This window comes from Lepidochelys kempii, chromosome 23 (assembly GCF_965140285.1).
Source record: "Lepidochelys kempii isolate rLepKem1 chromosome 23, rLepKem1.hap1, whole genome shotgun sequence".
NCBI lineage: Eukaryota > Metazoa > Chordata > Testudines > Cheloniidae > Lepidochelys > Lepidochelys kempii.
The window spans coordinates 1,421,208-1,435,994 of NC_136402.1; the positions used below are offsets into that span (position 1 = coordinate 1,421,208).

General features: G+C 60.1%; 1 protein-coding gene across 5 annotated transcripts in view; it reads left to right on the forward strand.

Annotated features, from left to right (window-relative positions):
• SIPA1L3 (signal induced proliferation associated 1 like 3) overlaps positions 1–14,787 on the forward strand; it is a 112,378-nt gene that overhangs the window by 82,995 nt on the left and 14,596 nt on the right. For all 5 annotated transcript variants that reach the window (XM_078850278.1, XM_073322303.2, XM_078850275.1 and 2 more), the window contains 8 exons: positions 544–701; positions 1,310–1,886; positions 3,034–3,308; positions 5,850–6,101; positions 7,237–7,389; positions 8,934–9,061; positions 12,780–12,898; positions 14,031–14,443. In XM_078850278.1, the coding sequence (XP_078706404.1) occupies positions 544–701; positions 1,310–1,886; positions 3,034–3,308; positions 5,850–6,101; positions 7,237–7,389; positions 8,934–9,061; positions 12,780–12,898; positions 14,031–14,443 (2,075 nt within the window). The remainder of the gene's footprint in view (positions 1–543; positions 702–1,309; positions 1,887–3,033; positions 3,309–5,849; positions 6,102–7,236; positions 7,390–8,933; positions 9,062–12,779; positions 12,899–14,030; positions 14,444–14,787) is intronic.

Consider the following 14,787-nt stretch of genomic DNA (forward strand, 5'->3'; position numbering starts at 1 on the left):
GGGCTGGGGGCAAATAGCAGCTGGGCTCCTGACAATCTGGGTTTGTAATCGGAGCTAGGCGCCAGACTGCCAGGAACTGGCCTGAGAGTCTCGATACCCTTCCCCGTCTGCAAAGGAGCCGTGCCATGGGCACAGAGAGCTCAGATGGAGAGCAGTCTGCTGGGCTCCCCACAAAGCTAGCAGTGATTGTGGCTCTGTCCCATCGCTGACTGGCATTGCCGAGTCCTTCCACGTGCTCTGGCGGGGAGAACACAGCAATGTGGTGCCCGCTGGTTTGGGAGGTGAAGGGCGATCCCGCTCTCCATGCAGCTGCCAGCAGCCCAGGCTCTCCAAATGGGATTCGCTTTAACATTTCAAATCTTGTGGCTACGTCTCTGTGCTGGGTCAGGCCCGATTTTCCTGCCCGCTTCTCCTCTCGCCATCTGACCGGACGGCGAGGTCCCCCGGAGCCTTTGTCATCTGCCTTGCGCGTGTTTGCCCGTTAATGCTGTCTTTATGCGGCACCCGGGGCACTAACGTGTGTGTGTGTTCCCACCTTGGTAGCTACTCAGGAAGCGGCACATAGGAAACGACATAGTCACAATCATCTTCCAGGAGCCTGGAGCGTTGCCTTTCACCCCCCAGAATATCCGCTCACACTTCCAGCATGTCTTTATCATTGTCAGAGTCCACAGCCCTTGCACTGAGAACGTTTGCTATAGGTAAGCCTCAACTGCTGCTAACCCACCGTTAGCTTTTAGACACCTGGCTCTCGGCTGCCAGCTCGGGTTCTGTGTCACCACCCGCGCCCCTTGGCTTTCTGCACCGGGATGGTGCTGTCTGCTCTTCCGCTCAACTGGCCGCAGGTGCTGGGGGAAGGATGCCTGTTCGCACTGGCGAGGCTCTGACCCGAGGTCTCAGGCTATGTTGGCACTGTGTGGGAGCGAACATGACTGAATGCTCCAGGCAGTCACTGGGTGGGGGACGTGTGGGTGGCTTGAGTTAATGTTTCTCCTGCCGTTCTGCTCTGGGAACAGAGGCTTTCTGATTCCAGCTCTGTGAATCGCTCGAAGAAGACTGGGGCTACGGGACCTGGTGCCTTACTTGGCACCAGGCTACGGGACCTGGTGCCTTACTTCAGGGGCCTGAGTTTCAGCTGGGGTTGAGCACCTGCCCTCCGAAAGGCGCCTTCCTTCGGGCGCACAGAAACCCCTAGCCAGTTTTGCACAGCTAGCCCTATCCAGGAAGACACATGATGTGTCCTGAAGCTGCTGCGCTAGCGGGAGACAGCTCTTCTAAGTGGTTTTTCTCCTCCCCTTCGTTTCCTAAGCGTGGCTGTGACCAGATCCAAAGATGCTCCCCCCTTCGGCCCCCCCATCCCCAGCGGCGTCACCTTCTGCAAGTCTGACATCTTTAGAGACTTCTTACTGGCCAAGGTGATCAATGCTGAGAATGCCGCGCACAAGTCTGACAAGTTCCACACCATGGCGACGCGCACCAGGCAGGAGTACCTGAAGGACCTGGCAGAGAACTGCGTCACTAATACGCCCATCGACTCCACGGGGAAATTCAACTTGATCTCCCTGACTTCCAAGAAGAAAGAGAAGATGAAGGCGCGTGTGGGGGCGGAGCAGTACAGTAGCGGGGCCATCGCCTGGCGCGTCTCAGCCCAGGACTTTGCTCAGGGGGTGGAGATCGAGTGCATCTTGGCCATCTCCAACGAGTTCATCGTCCTGCTGGACCTCGCCACCAAGGAGGTGGTGTTCAACTGCTTCTGCAGGGATGTGATCGGCTGGACTCCTGATCCCAGCACCCTCCGGATCTTCTACGGCAGAGGGGACCATGTCTCCATCCAGGCCGCGGACAGCAGCCCTGAGGACATCAAGGAGATAGTGCAGCGACTCAAGGTAGGAGCAAAGCTGGCTGGTGCATTAGTGTCACGCCCGGGGGCCCCATTGCGCAGAGAGCCTCCACTCTTAATAGATGAGACCGATGAAGGGGGTGAGAGGGGAGGTAGGCTGTCCAAGTTGACACACACCAGATCAGTGGCACAGCTGGGGAGAGAACCCAGGAGTCCTGGCTCCCAGCCCCCCTGCTCTAACCCACCAGCCCCCACTCGCCTCCTAGAGCCAGGGATGGAACCCAGCCGTCCCGGCTGCCTGCTAATCAAACTGCCTCCTCAGTGGTGTGGGCAGAATGTTTCCAGCTGCCAGTGGGTGTGATGGGGTCACACATGGGCCCAAGTCGCTGCAGGATTCCCAGTGACTGTCTCGGGCTCCTGTCTCCTCGTTTGTATTCATTCGCCCACTGTGTGCAGACCCCGTTTCCTGGGCAGTGAGCAGCAGCTGATCCAGGCACAGTCAGCCCAGGGTCAGGCCATCTGCCTGGGACTTCATCTCCATGGGCCCGATTCCTCTCTCCAAGATCTTGGGGTGCAAGGGGGAGCCCAGCAGGCCCCCTGCTGGCAGGCAGAGGTGAAATGAACAGGAGCCCAGCATAGGGGAGCGCCCTGTGCACAGAATGCCGGCCGCGAGCGCTACAGGACATGGGTTTGCACACGCCGTGTTAGAGGGGCTGCCCACAACCAGCTGATCTCCATGGAGCAGCCAGCAGCAAAGTGGCTGCCTGGTTCCCAGGGGTGCTAGCTGTTAGCTCTCTGTTGAGTCTGGGGACTGGGAGGAAGGTAAAGGGCAGCATTCAGTGAAAACCACCAGTGCAAATGCACGCGTATTGTGGCAGAGGAGCATGAGCAGGGTGCAGAGCCTGTCCGTGAAACCTGGACCTCCACGCTGGGCACGCGGTCAGACTGCCCCATGGCGCTCGGCTCGAGAGGGTGGCAGCATCCGAGCAGGTTCCCTGCTGTGCCAAGCCAAGCACGAGCCCCTGAGCTCTTGTGAGCAGCGTCGGGGGGCAGCGGGGTGAAGCCGGCACCAAAGGAGAGGCTGAGGCTGCAGGCTAGTTTGGCAGGCAGCTTTGGCTGAAACAGGCTGCCCCAGTGGGGGCCATTTGCTGGTCTGGTGATGCTGGGATTGCTGCTCCGTGTGCCCTCCGCAGGTCATGACCTTGGGCTGCGAGACAGTCGACATGACCCTCCGGAGGAACGGACTGGGCCAGCTCGGCTTCCACGTGAAGTATGACGGGACGGTGGCCGAGGTGGAGGACTACGGGTTTGCGTGGCAGGCGGGGCTCCGGCAGGGCAGCCGGCTGGTGGAGATCTGTAAAGTTGCCGTGGTGACGCTGTCCCACGACCAGATGATCGACTTGTTGCGGACCTCGGTCACGGTGAAAGTGGTCATCGTCCCGCCCCACGAGGACGGCGTCCCTCGCAGGTACTGTGCCCTGCAGCGTTGCCAGCGCTGTTCCCCGGGGGGCTGTCACGCGTTTCCCGCCAGGCCTTAGTGCTACCGAAGTGCAGCGCCGGGGGCCCTGCTGTGCAAGGCGCCGTGGCACATGGCGTTCAGGCTCGCCTCGCTTCCCCGGGCCCTCCGCTCCGCCGCGGCAGGGGGGAGCTGAGCTGCTGATAGCTTCCATTAAAAAGGAAGGTATACTGATGGGAGTGCAAACAGCGGGGCCCAAAGCCATCCGGCTCCGCCCCTGGGGCAACGGCTGGCAGGACACTGGGCCAGGGGAAGATGGGGCCATGAGCCTGGCTAACCCCTGACGCGTGAGAGCCAACTGGCCTTGGCTGGCAAGGCCAGGACGGTCTGTGCTGTAGTCGCTCAGCACGACAAGCTGAGTTACTGGGGGGGGCTTGCTCAGAGTTCTCTGGCTTTGATAGGGTTAAGTTGGGCCCATTTATGAACAGATTTGCATGTGGCCCCTGCAGCTTTCTCTGTGCTTTGACTTCTAAGCCACGCCTGCTCTGCGGCATTGCAGGGCAAGTTCAGACAGTGATAAACTTGTAGGCATCGTCTCCTCCCAAATCAAAACCCAAACCCGGCCGTGGACCGAGCTCTGCTCGTGAGTGGTGGCTGCTGGAGTGGTCGCGTGTTGCAGGGATGGGAGCGTGTTTTCTGCTCGGGAGCCAGACGGCCGATGTCTTAGAGCAGGGAGCAGGTACCGTAATGGCCACAGCTAAGGGGAGTTGTGCTAAGTTGTCGTCTTGCGTGTGAAGTTAGTTCCTGCGCTAGGAGGGAGGAGCGAGAGGCTGGCTCTTGCGCTGACTTGCCAGCCCAGGGCTGTGCAATGACCTCACTGTGTGGCAGGCCCCAGTTAGCAGCAGGGCTGAGAAACCGTTTCATAGCATCAGGGCTTATTTCTCAGTCGGTCTCTGGATTGCAGCTAAACTGCCCCGGGAGATGGACAGCATGGAGCACCCTCCTGCCCTTCCTGTGCCTTGGCTGGGTGGGTGGGATGAGGCTCTTAGGGCTGGTTCACGCTGGGCAGGCAGACGTGCTAAGGACAGCAGCACGGGCTCTCAAGCCCATCCAAACCCCCCGGCTCCACACGTCCGCACTGCTGTTTAGCGCCTCCCAGGAGAGAGTCCCAGCGTAGCATACATGGAGAGCGGGCGTGGCCCTGCCGTGCTCACCTGAGTGTCAACCCCTGGGCTTCCTCGGGGCGCGGGTGCAGCACTCGTTTCTGCTAGTGCTGAGAGGGATGTTGCCCAGCAAGCCGAGGGGTCCAACTAAAGTGCAGTGGAATTTGCCATCCGCCAAGGTGCCCACTCTCGCTCCTGGCCATTGGTTACTTACTTTGGCAGGGATCGTCTGTAACCTCGGCTTTTAACGGCAGCAGCAGAATTAGGACCGTTGGGCTTTACAGTTGGATTCCTCCAGACCTGTTGCCATTTCCCGTCGGCCCAACTCTTCCCATGGCGGGTGCGAAGTCCGTAGACCAACAGCCCCGTCAGTGGGAAGGGCGGTTGCTGCTCACATCTGAAAATCAAGCCAGGTGTCCAGGAGCCTAAACATGGCTCTTGTTGCCTGTCAGTAGGCAGCCAATCCCCAAGCCGTTGTCCTTCAGGGCTTCCCCCCATGGCTGTTTTGAACAAAAAGCTCCCAGTAACGCTAAGAAATCTGGAGAACTCTCTTGCTCCAGCTCATTTCCCTGCCCCAAACCGAACCGAGGAGGTTTGCGCTGGCGAGGCCGGGCGGTGCCGCTGTCTCGCTGCCCATAATGAAATGAAGCAATGAGGGGGCCAGTGCAGGCTCCCTTCCACCAGGCTGAGCCGTTGCCAGCTGCTGAGGGCCCCGCACCTGCCTCTGGCAGCCTGCGGCTGTGGCCTAGCTAGTGCCGGGGCAGGAATTGCTCCAGACACGGTTTTTCCCCTTTGCAGCAAATGGGATGTGCAGGAGGGTTTCGAAGCAGAGCTGTGGGGTAGTGCAGCATCTCTGTTAGCAGAGTAACCTGGTGCAGCGAGACGATGAACCACGGAGGCCAGGGCCGCCAGCACTGAGACGGCTGTAAATCGGCCTCAGCAGGGTTCCAGCCTGGGGGCGTTTGGTGCCTTTCCCGCGCACAGAGGGAGCTGTGGGTGGGTGGGAGGAGCGCAGCACGCTCCCCTCCAAGGGCCACGGGGGACCCTGGCCTGAGAAGCCCCCAGCGGGCAGGGTTTTGTCCGTCCGTCTTTAGGCTCCTGCGTCCTGGTTTCCCCCACAAGAGGCTAAGTAGGTCACCTCCTCCGTTCCAGCTGCCTGTGCGTCGCCCTGGCAAGCAGCAGGGAGATGCTGCTGCTGGCATGGTGCTGTGCGGTTAAACGCAGTGCTGAGCTGGGGAAGGCAGCACAACCTCCAAGGAGCAGCGCCTCTTCCCTCTGCGGCTGCATGGGCGGCCCCTCGGCAGGGGAAGAGGCGGCATTAGCTGCCCGCCCGGGCTCACATGCAGAGAGTCTCGCGTGCCCGCAGCAACGAGCGCTGTTTGCTTTTCAGGGGATGGGCCGAGTCCTTCGAAATGAGCAGCATGGAGCACAAGGCAGAGCTGGAGAGCGTGCCCACGGGGCACCGCCCGCCCTACCGCAGCAACTCGGCATGGCAGTGGAGCGGCCCTGCCTCGCACAACTCCTCGCAGGCAGCCAAATGGGCAGACCCCCCACCCCTCAGCCATGCCCAGTCCCTCACGAGGCCCCCCAAACAGGCCTCTGTCGTCCCGTACCGCGAGCCACAGCCCTTGCCCAGCAAGAGGTAAGGCAGGGGTGGGGCTGAGGTGCAGGGGCCGAGGGGCAGTCCGTGGGGTGACCTGTGGGTGGGGCCTGAGTGGTGCAGCGCACGAGTGAGTGCGAGCCGTGTGCACGAGCCTGACGCTGAGGTCAGTACGTGAGGCTTTCGGAAATGGCTCGTGTGTACAACTGAGCACTGTGGTGTCCCCCAGCTGTGTGGCCTTGACTGAGGTTCACCCTCCTGCCTGGGCCAGGGTCCTGCGGTGGGTGGAACAGGCTGTGAAAATGGGGCCTAGCAGACGGCACACCCAATTTACTGTAAACATTGCCACAGATAGTGGAAATCTGCCTCTTCCAAGCTGGTTACCCCAGGGTGTGGGGGGCTCCTGTTTGAACGGCCCTTTCGTACCTTCCTGAACACTGGGATTCCAGCTTTTGGGGGCAGATTGAACCAGCAGCCTTTGATCTCGCTCCCTGTTGAGAGCCTGGTCTGCAGTCCCCAGCCTGCGTTAGCCGCGCCCAGCCAGTGGTGGTCCAGGCTGCTCAAGACAATCGGCCTTTTGCATTCCAACTCCCTTCCGGCAAGGGAGGGGCTGGTCAGTACGAACTCCTGAGAACCCTAGCAACATTGCGCCAGCCCTTTAATGCACGTCAGGGCCTCCCTTTGCATTAGTGTCTCCTTCTCTCCAGCTGAGAACGGGAAGCAGAAAGGGTGAATGTGGTGAGACGGGGTGGCTAGCAGCACAGGGAGGGGCTGAGCTGGGACAGCCCCAGCAGTAGCTTCCAGTGCAACTCCGTGTCACTTGCCAGGGACTCTTGCATGCAGTGATGTATTACGGCTGGGGGGAAGTGTCCCCTGCCATTCACCAAGGAGTGAACGTGTACGCACCTGTGCAGATGCACGTCCCGGTGACCGCTCTCCGCACTGTCCATGTTCTCCAGCTCCACTGGCCGTCACACTCGCTCACTACGTGCCTTGCTCTTCTTCTTTTGGGCCCGAGTCTTGGTACTTTCTGGGGCTCTCCAGCTGGTTGCTGCAGGAGGAAGTGCACAGAGCTGGGCTGGGTTTCTGGGGGATTTCTGGCTCGGGATGTTTGAATCTTTAGGGCAGACCAAGCACTGAAAGCCTTTCTTTCTCTGTGTGCGTCTCTTTGAACCAGGCCGGTTAGCTTCCCTGAGACGCCACATGCCTCCACCGCCTCCTCCCCAGCAGGGGCAGAGAGAGCCCAGCCCTATCGGCAGCCGTCAGGCAGCTTCTCAACTCCAGGCTCAGGAGGAACCGCTTACACCCGCTATAAGCCATCCCCAGAAAGGTAGGCTAAGGAACAGGGGAAAGGTGCTAACCTCTCCACCCCGCTGCGCGAGTCTGATAGCCCGTCTGCTGCCGGCAAGCCTGGAGCGATGTCGGGGGGAGTGCCCATTTCACTGTGTCCCGTATTGCACAGAGGGGATCTTCCATTGCCAGCAATTAACACATCCACCCTCCCCCTCGTGAGAAGATGCTCTGAGCCCTGGCCAGAACGGCGTACGCCGGGCCAAGGGAGCCGGGAAGTGGCAACTCTGCTTCACCAGGAGGGGGGCGACGCGTCATTCTCACGGCCAGTTACTGCAGCTTTTACTCTGCCCTGGCTCAGCAGAACTCCTCCCCATTGACAATCCAGGGTCCTGTCCAGTGCTGGGTGAGCAGGAGTCCACTCGGCACGCTGTAGTCCAGCAGCTGGGACAGGAGCCACGTACGGTGCCAATCCCCTTTCTGTAGAATATTGAGCATATGGGAAGATGGGAGCAGCAGCCGCAGAGGTGACTGTCATGCACTGGCCTGTTACAGGAGTTACTCTTCCTTTCTGGGCTGATCCCATCCCTCTGCCCGCCTGGTGAGCCCCATCAGCCTTTACCTGAGCTCTGAAACCAGAGCTGAGTGCCCCTGCATCTGGCGAAGAGCAGTGTGTGTTTATAATGGGGTCTGGCCAGCTGCTTTCACCTGCACAGAGCACGGCCACAGGACGTGCAGGGATCCACTCACCAGCCACCTCACTGGTAGCATTCGCTTGGGGGAGCTGTGCTCAGTAGCCATGATCCAGCTGGGGAAACGCCCTGGACACCCCCCAACTGAGATCAGAGCCCCATCAGGCCAGGCACTGCACAGACACCCCCTGACAGAGAACAGAGGGGCCCCGTCGGGCTGGGCGATGCACGACACATAGTGAGACCCAGCTCCTGCCCCAGAGAGCTTCCAGTGGGAACAGCCACGTTCTGGGGCCAGTGAGGGAAATGGAGCCGTCGAGCGCCGGCTGAGCAGACTGCTAATGAACCGGCTCCAGTGCGGGAGCCCCCGCAGCACGTGACTCCCGGGGCGTGGGCATGTGGTGGAGAAAGGCCCAGCTGTACCCTGCTCCTCAGAGAGCTCTGGGGGGTCTCTCCCCAGCAACGAGCCGTTCTCTGTCCCCGGCATTGTGGTTTGTGTTTGCTCAGATAGGGTCTTCGGCTGTCCGTTGCCTGACGCGTACCGCGCTGGCTTATTCCTGCACACAGCCCCCAGGCAATGTCGGATTTACTGTAGCCCTGGTGAGTTCGGATGGCTGCTCTCCTAGCCTGCAGTTCCAGGCTCCGTGCTGTGTCCCTCCGGCTCGTCCATTATTTTAGGGGGTCTGCCTGGTGCCTGTGTTCAGCGGCAAGACTTCACAAGGCTTCTCATTGCACATTCTGCCTCTTACTCGGCTCACAGCTTTTCCCCTTCCCCCTCCCCCGCCCGAGCCTGAATCCTGGCTTTTAAAAAACCTGCTAATGAGAACACAGGATTATTTTAGCAGCCTGAGTTTGCCGGCTTCATCTGTCACACCTCCCGTTCCCTTCGCAGATATGCAGCCTCTCAACGTCCTTTGCTGCCGTTGGAACAGCACTATAGCCCCGAAGTGACCTCGAGTGGCGATTCCTCATCCGGAGGGCTCCCCAGTCAGGAGAGCACCATGGAGAGACACAAGCCGGGTAAGGCTCCCTCACACCGGCGCAGTTACCGGTGCACTCGCCTTGGGGTTTGAAGCATTTGAACACAGCAAATGCAAAACGACTTGGGCACGTAGGCTCCATTATGATTCCCCGAGGGTTTTCCTTGCTTTCAAGCCGGAGTGGAGCCTGTGGCATGATGCAGTCTCTGCAGCAGCTGTGTCTTCTCTTGATTTGGGAGCTAAACTCCCCAGCCACCTCTTTGCTCTATGCACCCTAGACTGACGTGTTGAACCCTGCCCAGCTGGTGCGGGGGCTAGGGAGGTGGCCCTGCCTCCTGTGCCACTGGCTGTCCCTGCTCGGTCTGGGGCAGGCTGGCAGCCCCACCGCTGAGGGTCAGGGTGGGCGTGGTGGGGGGGAAGGGGTCGTTAGGGTTGAGGCAGATGGGGGGAGGGGAAACTGAGACACAGAATTGCCCATGGTCATGTGGCAAGACAGTGGCAGAACTGGGAATAGAACCCAGGTCTCCAGACTCCCAGGCCGGTGCTGTGTCCACTCTGCTGTCCTGACAAATCTTTACTGAGCTCCTGGCCTTGGTAATAGCCTGCAGCGGTGAGTCCCACGGATCAGGTCTGTCATCAGCTCTGCAGGAGGGTTCCATGCCTTTCTCCTCTCCACTCTCAGTTGGCTGTTTTCGAGAGGGGGAGAAATCAATGAATAGAAACGTGCTGAAAAGCAGACTCTGGATTTCTCCTGGCGTTTCTCTGCTGATCTGGCCCCAGCCCTTCAATGGGTCAGTGATTGCAAGTTTGCTTTTGTTCCGCCAGCCACGTGGGAGACTATTTATTTATATGTCCAGCAGGCTCTGACGGGGTTGCTCTGAGGTGAGAGCCCCGCAGGTGGGGCGTTGATACAAGAGCCTTCAGAAGCTAACCAGGCTGATCCTGTCTCCCAGCACCCGCTGTGGGAGCTGCACGCCTGCGGACTCTGGGAGCGGCTGCCTCACGATGTCAGAAACTCAAAGCTATTAGAGACGGGATGTTAAAATTCCCAGCTGGTGTGCTTTGGGGGCTGGCTTTGTCCAGCCCCATCTTCCCTAGAAGAGCCTCAGTGCGCTGTCTCTCGCTCTGCTGGGCTGCTCAGCCAGCCAGGTTACTGAAGCCGGGCTAGCGGCCTGATGTATTCATCCCAAGGATCAGAGGAGTTACAGGTGTGATAAACTCTCTCGTGTCCGACGTTAGAACAGTGCTGAAAAGGTTCAGCGGGGGAGGGTTCCTCGGGTGTCTGGCAAACACCCAGAAGCATTTATTCTAAAGCTGAAAGTTTATTGCTCAAACACAAAGATCCCAAGAAATTAAAACGAGCATTTAGAGTGAAACCGAACTGGAGTTATACCAGACAAACTTCAGCAAAACCTATTTAAGCCTCTCTCCTTTTGGGGCAAAATATTGGCATCTCCTCTTTTCATTACCAACCTTGCATTGGTGCAGAGGGGAGAGGTGATTTTACTCAGTGCTGAAGTATGTGAAGGGTATTCGCTGCTCTTGTTTGTAACAGACAGACCCGATGTGGAGGAGGGGACGGATAGCAAAGGGGGGAAAGGCAGCTTTGGGTGATGTCTCTGGGACACTGGACTGCTGGTCAGTTACGAATGGATGCTTTGGCTGGCAGGTCCTCCTGGGCAGCTGGTGCTTGGACCCCGGTTCCCATTCTGCTCAGGGACATCGTCCTCGGGCAGGGCAGTGGCCATCTCATCTGGCTGTGCTGAGGCTGTCCAGCTGGTTTCAGGCTTTGATTAGAAGCTGAGAGAGTGAGAGACAGGACAGGAGGAAAGAAATGGAGGGGAAGAGCGTAACACAGCAGGGACGGGAAACGAAAGAGGCTCGGCTCTGGTGGCAATGAGCTGTCCCCACCATGGGCTGAGGTGAAGCACACAGCTCCTTTAACGGGAGTGAGGCCTGCTGGCCACCCTCTCGTGATGGAAACCCTTCAGTCTGCTCTGCTCCCTCAGCCTGCTGAGATTCTCAGTCTCTTTTTAAGAACCCCTGAAAGGGGAAAATCCAGTGGCATAGTTCGTCCCTCGTTATTCCAGCCAACCATTAGGCCTAATATCCCACGCACCAATTTTGGTGCATTAATTTCTGGCTCCACATGGTCTGTTTTTAGAAGCGTGATGTTAACCCAGTCCATGAGTCACTCGTGCTGGTGGTGATTTGGACTGGCTCAGCCTCTGTCGGGTTTTCTTGCCCTTGTTCATAACATTTGTTACTGAAACCAACTTGACCTATTTTCCATCGTTCATTCCCCAGCAGGCCAAAAGTTCGAGGTATTGGGATCTCTTGTGAACTTTCACATGCTTCTTACAGTTGAGCTCCCAATGAATGTGTAGGCCCAGTTACCACCAGCGGTCAGGGCCTCTGTTGTGCCGGGCGCTGCCTCACACGGCGGGAGGAGAACAGAGGCCCATAGAGGCAGTTTCCCCAAGGCAGGTCATGGGCTGAGCTGGGAGTAGAGACCAGGTGTCCTGTCTGCCTGGCGCACCTTGGTCCTCCCCAGAGTCAGACACCCAGAACCCACTGGATCCAGCCAGACTCAGCAGCTGCTCTGGCTGGCAGGAAAGCTGCCCCCGAGGGACTGGAGCTGTTAAAGTTCTCCAGGTCCCTGTCATTAACAGGGGATTAGAACTGGATTGGTTCCCACTTTGGTGAATGGTTTACCCCTTGCTGAACCATCCTTTGCTTGCTTCTCTTTGCAGCGGTATCCGGGGAGGCACTGGGCTGGCACTTGGCGTGCCTCAGGCTTGCTGGGGACAGGTGGTTTGGGGACCAGGTGGAGGTGCCCATCTCTGCCTTGTGTACAGTGGGCCCCTTTGAGGTGTCTCAGATTGGCCAGTCAGCCCTGAGTCAAGGTATGCCTCAATCTCTCTGGGGCACATTTTCCAAGCGCCTAGGTGACTTAGGCTCCTCCATGCCTGTTTTGGAAATGGGACTTAGGTGGGTAAGTCACCTGGGTACTATGAAAATGTTCCCCACTCTGTGTCTCTGCTCTTCCTGCCCTCAGGTGGTGAGCCAATGAGCAGGTTAATGTTCGTGAGGCTGGGGGGTTGCAGGAACAGGGCCCTAGCCCCACTCAGCATGAAGGGGTGGCCGAGACAAGCCCTTAGAACAGACACCGGGGACCAGCTGCACACAGCTGGTCTGTATCAGCGACGGGAGAGCAAGCGGGGAGATTTCCTTTGGTGGGATCATGAGCAAAGCAAACTCCCTCTGACCAGCTAGGGCAGCACAGCTGTGTGGGACCAGCTTGGCGTGTCCGCCAGCAGGCTCTGCCGCGGCCCTGGCGGACTCACCCCTTGGGAGGGGCCCCTCCAGCGGTATGGCTTAGGGTGCGGCTCGGCGGGGATTTCTCTGGAAATCCCTGTGTGCGGGCGGGAGGTGCTCTTCCTTCTGGGAGAGGCCAGTGCTGCGTTAATGGGGGCTGGGCTGGGCAAGGGAGGAGCAGTGTCCTGTCCCCTAGTGGCTCCCGTCGCAGGGGCCGATGTTCTAGCCGTGGCTAATTACCAGCTCCCTAAAGCTGCCCCCTCCCTGCCCTGTGCTGTCGTTTAGCGGCACTGCACTCCGGTTACAGGCTGGCGCCTTCTGCCCCAGAGGAGGCTGCCGGTGCGGTCTGACATGCCGCAGGCCGGTGGTGGGTGCCCTGGGATCCACGGGGCCTGCTGTGCATGTCGTTCCTGATGTGGCGTGGTGGTGGATTGTTGCAGAACCCCTGTGGCACGTGCCGGTGCAGTCCCGGCTCCCTGCTGCGACGGGGAGCAGCATGACCAAGCGGCCCAGCAGACAGGAGCTGGCAGGAAAGGATTCTCCCAACCGGCCTTCCAAAGTGAGTGGAGCTTCTCCCTGAACCCGGCCCCAGGCTACTCACTGCATTCTCCGGGTGCGAGTGTCCTGCCTGGGTCACGTGGGCTGCAGCACATGGTGCCTGGGAGCTGTTACAGCAGGCAGGCCCCTCTGCCCTGCTCCTGCCCCAGCCCCAGCGAGCCACAGGGATGTCCTGGCTCTCCCCTGGTGAGAAGCAGCCAGCTCGGCTCGTAGGGTTTCTCTCGTGCAGAGGCCTAGTGAAAAGGTCTGGGCCTGGGGGGGGCGACCGTGCCGGGGCAGATACCCCAGGGAAGCTGAGCCCCGCATCAGCGTCTGCCCCCAGTTGAAGGGGAGCTGAGTCTAGGAGCTGTTGTTCTGGGGGTGGGGGCCAGGCAGGAAACGCTGCCCCGGATTGTGTGGTCAGCATGGTTCCCAGCACTGTGTGCTTTAGGAAGGGCCGGGCTATATCCTGAGAGCAACACCCACCTGAGCGAATCTCCAGGAGCGTTCGGAGCCAGTTAGACCCATCTGTCAGCAGGAGAGGCTGCTGCAGCCACCGCGGCTGAGCAATGGAGCCGCTCGGCGTCTGTCCCCGCTCTGCAGGGCTGCACAAGAGCCTCTGCTGCGTTGCATCCCCAACGCAGGCCGGCCTCCCTTGGGCTGTCTCCACAGCGGCTGTAGCGTAGTCTGGGCATGGCTGTCGTCTAACCCGCCGGGCACAGCGATCCTGCTGCGGGTGATGCTTCTGAATGCCCCAGCCCATCAGAACCGGGGCTGCCAGTACGCCCTGCCCGGCCTGCCTGGGGGCGCTGTGCCGTCCCCATGATCTCCCCAGTGAGCGCACCGCTGCCTAGTCTGTGGGCAAGGGAACTCAGATGTGGGCCCAGCCCCGGCGCTCTGACTGACCCGCCGGACTGCACCCGCCTTCCCCAGACCCAGCAATCTGAGCATCTCAGAAAGAAGCCCCTCAAAGGGTCCCAGCCCTGCCGAGGTACCGGGAGCCCTCCGGAGGCGTGAGGTTCAATCCCCACAGCTCTCCCCAGGGGGTCCCTGGCTGGAGAAGGCGGGACAGGGCTCAGACCCCCAGTGGTGGGCGTGCGGCAGGAGTCCCGCTGGCCGTTCTCCGGTGACCCGCGGCGGGGCTGTCTTTGCAGGGCGAGGCTCAGTACTCCAGCCACTCCAGCAGCAACACGCTGTCCAGCAACGCCTCCAGCAGCCACAGTGATGAGCGCTGGTTTGACGCGCCCGACCCTGCCGAGGGGGAGCCAGACCCCGTCTCCAAGGGGGCCTCCAGCGACAGCGGCGTTGACACCATGCTCTACCCCAAGCCCCCCCGCCTGGGGCCACAGAGAGACCAGCTGCCCAAAGCCCTGCCGGGCTCTGCCCGCTACGCCAGCCTGCACGAGACGGGGGGGCGGCCCGGGAGCAAGAGGCGGGAGCCTTCTCCTGCTGTCAGCGTGGGCAGCCAGAGCCGGGGCCACTGGCCTAAGATGTACGCAGCAGGGGCCAGTGTGGCCGGGCCTGCCGCAGCCCCCGACCATGGCAGTGAGCTCTTCAAGCAGCCAAGGTAACCTGGCCTGTGCAGCGCAGAGTGCTTGGTGGGGGATGGGTGGGAAGCAGGGGGAACCCCCCACCACCACCTGTGATGGGAAGGCTCCAGGGTCTGCTTGAGCTCTTGCTGGGAGGCTGACAGAGGAGGAAAGTGGGGAAGAGCTAGTCTCCTGGCCAGCCACTTCCTCCCTCCGCCACTGCTTGGAGCTGGGCAGTGTCTCCGGTCATGGGCTGTGCCAGTCTGGGTGAGAGACACTGGCCGGGGAGGTCTGAGTACACAGCAAAATACCCAGGAACCCCCGAGAGGTAGGTGGGGGAAAGGCTGAGGCCTTGCGTAAACATAGCTCAGATCTGGTGGGT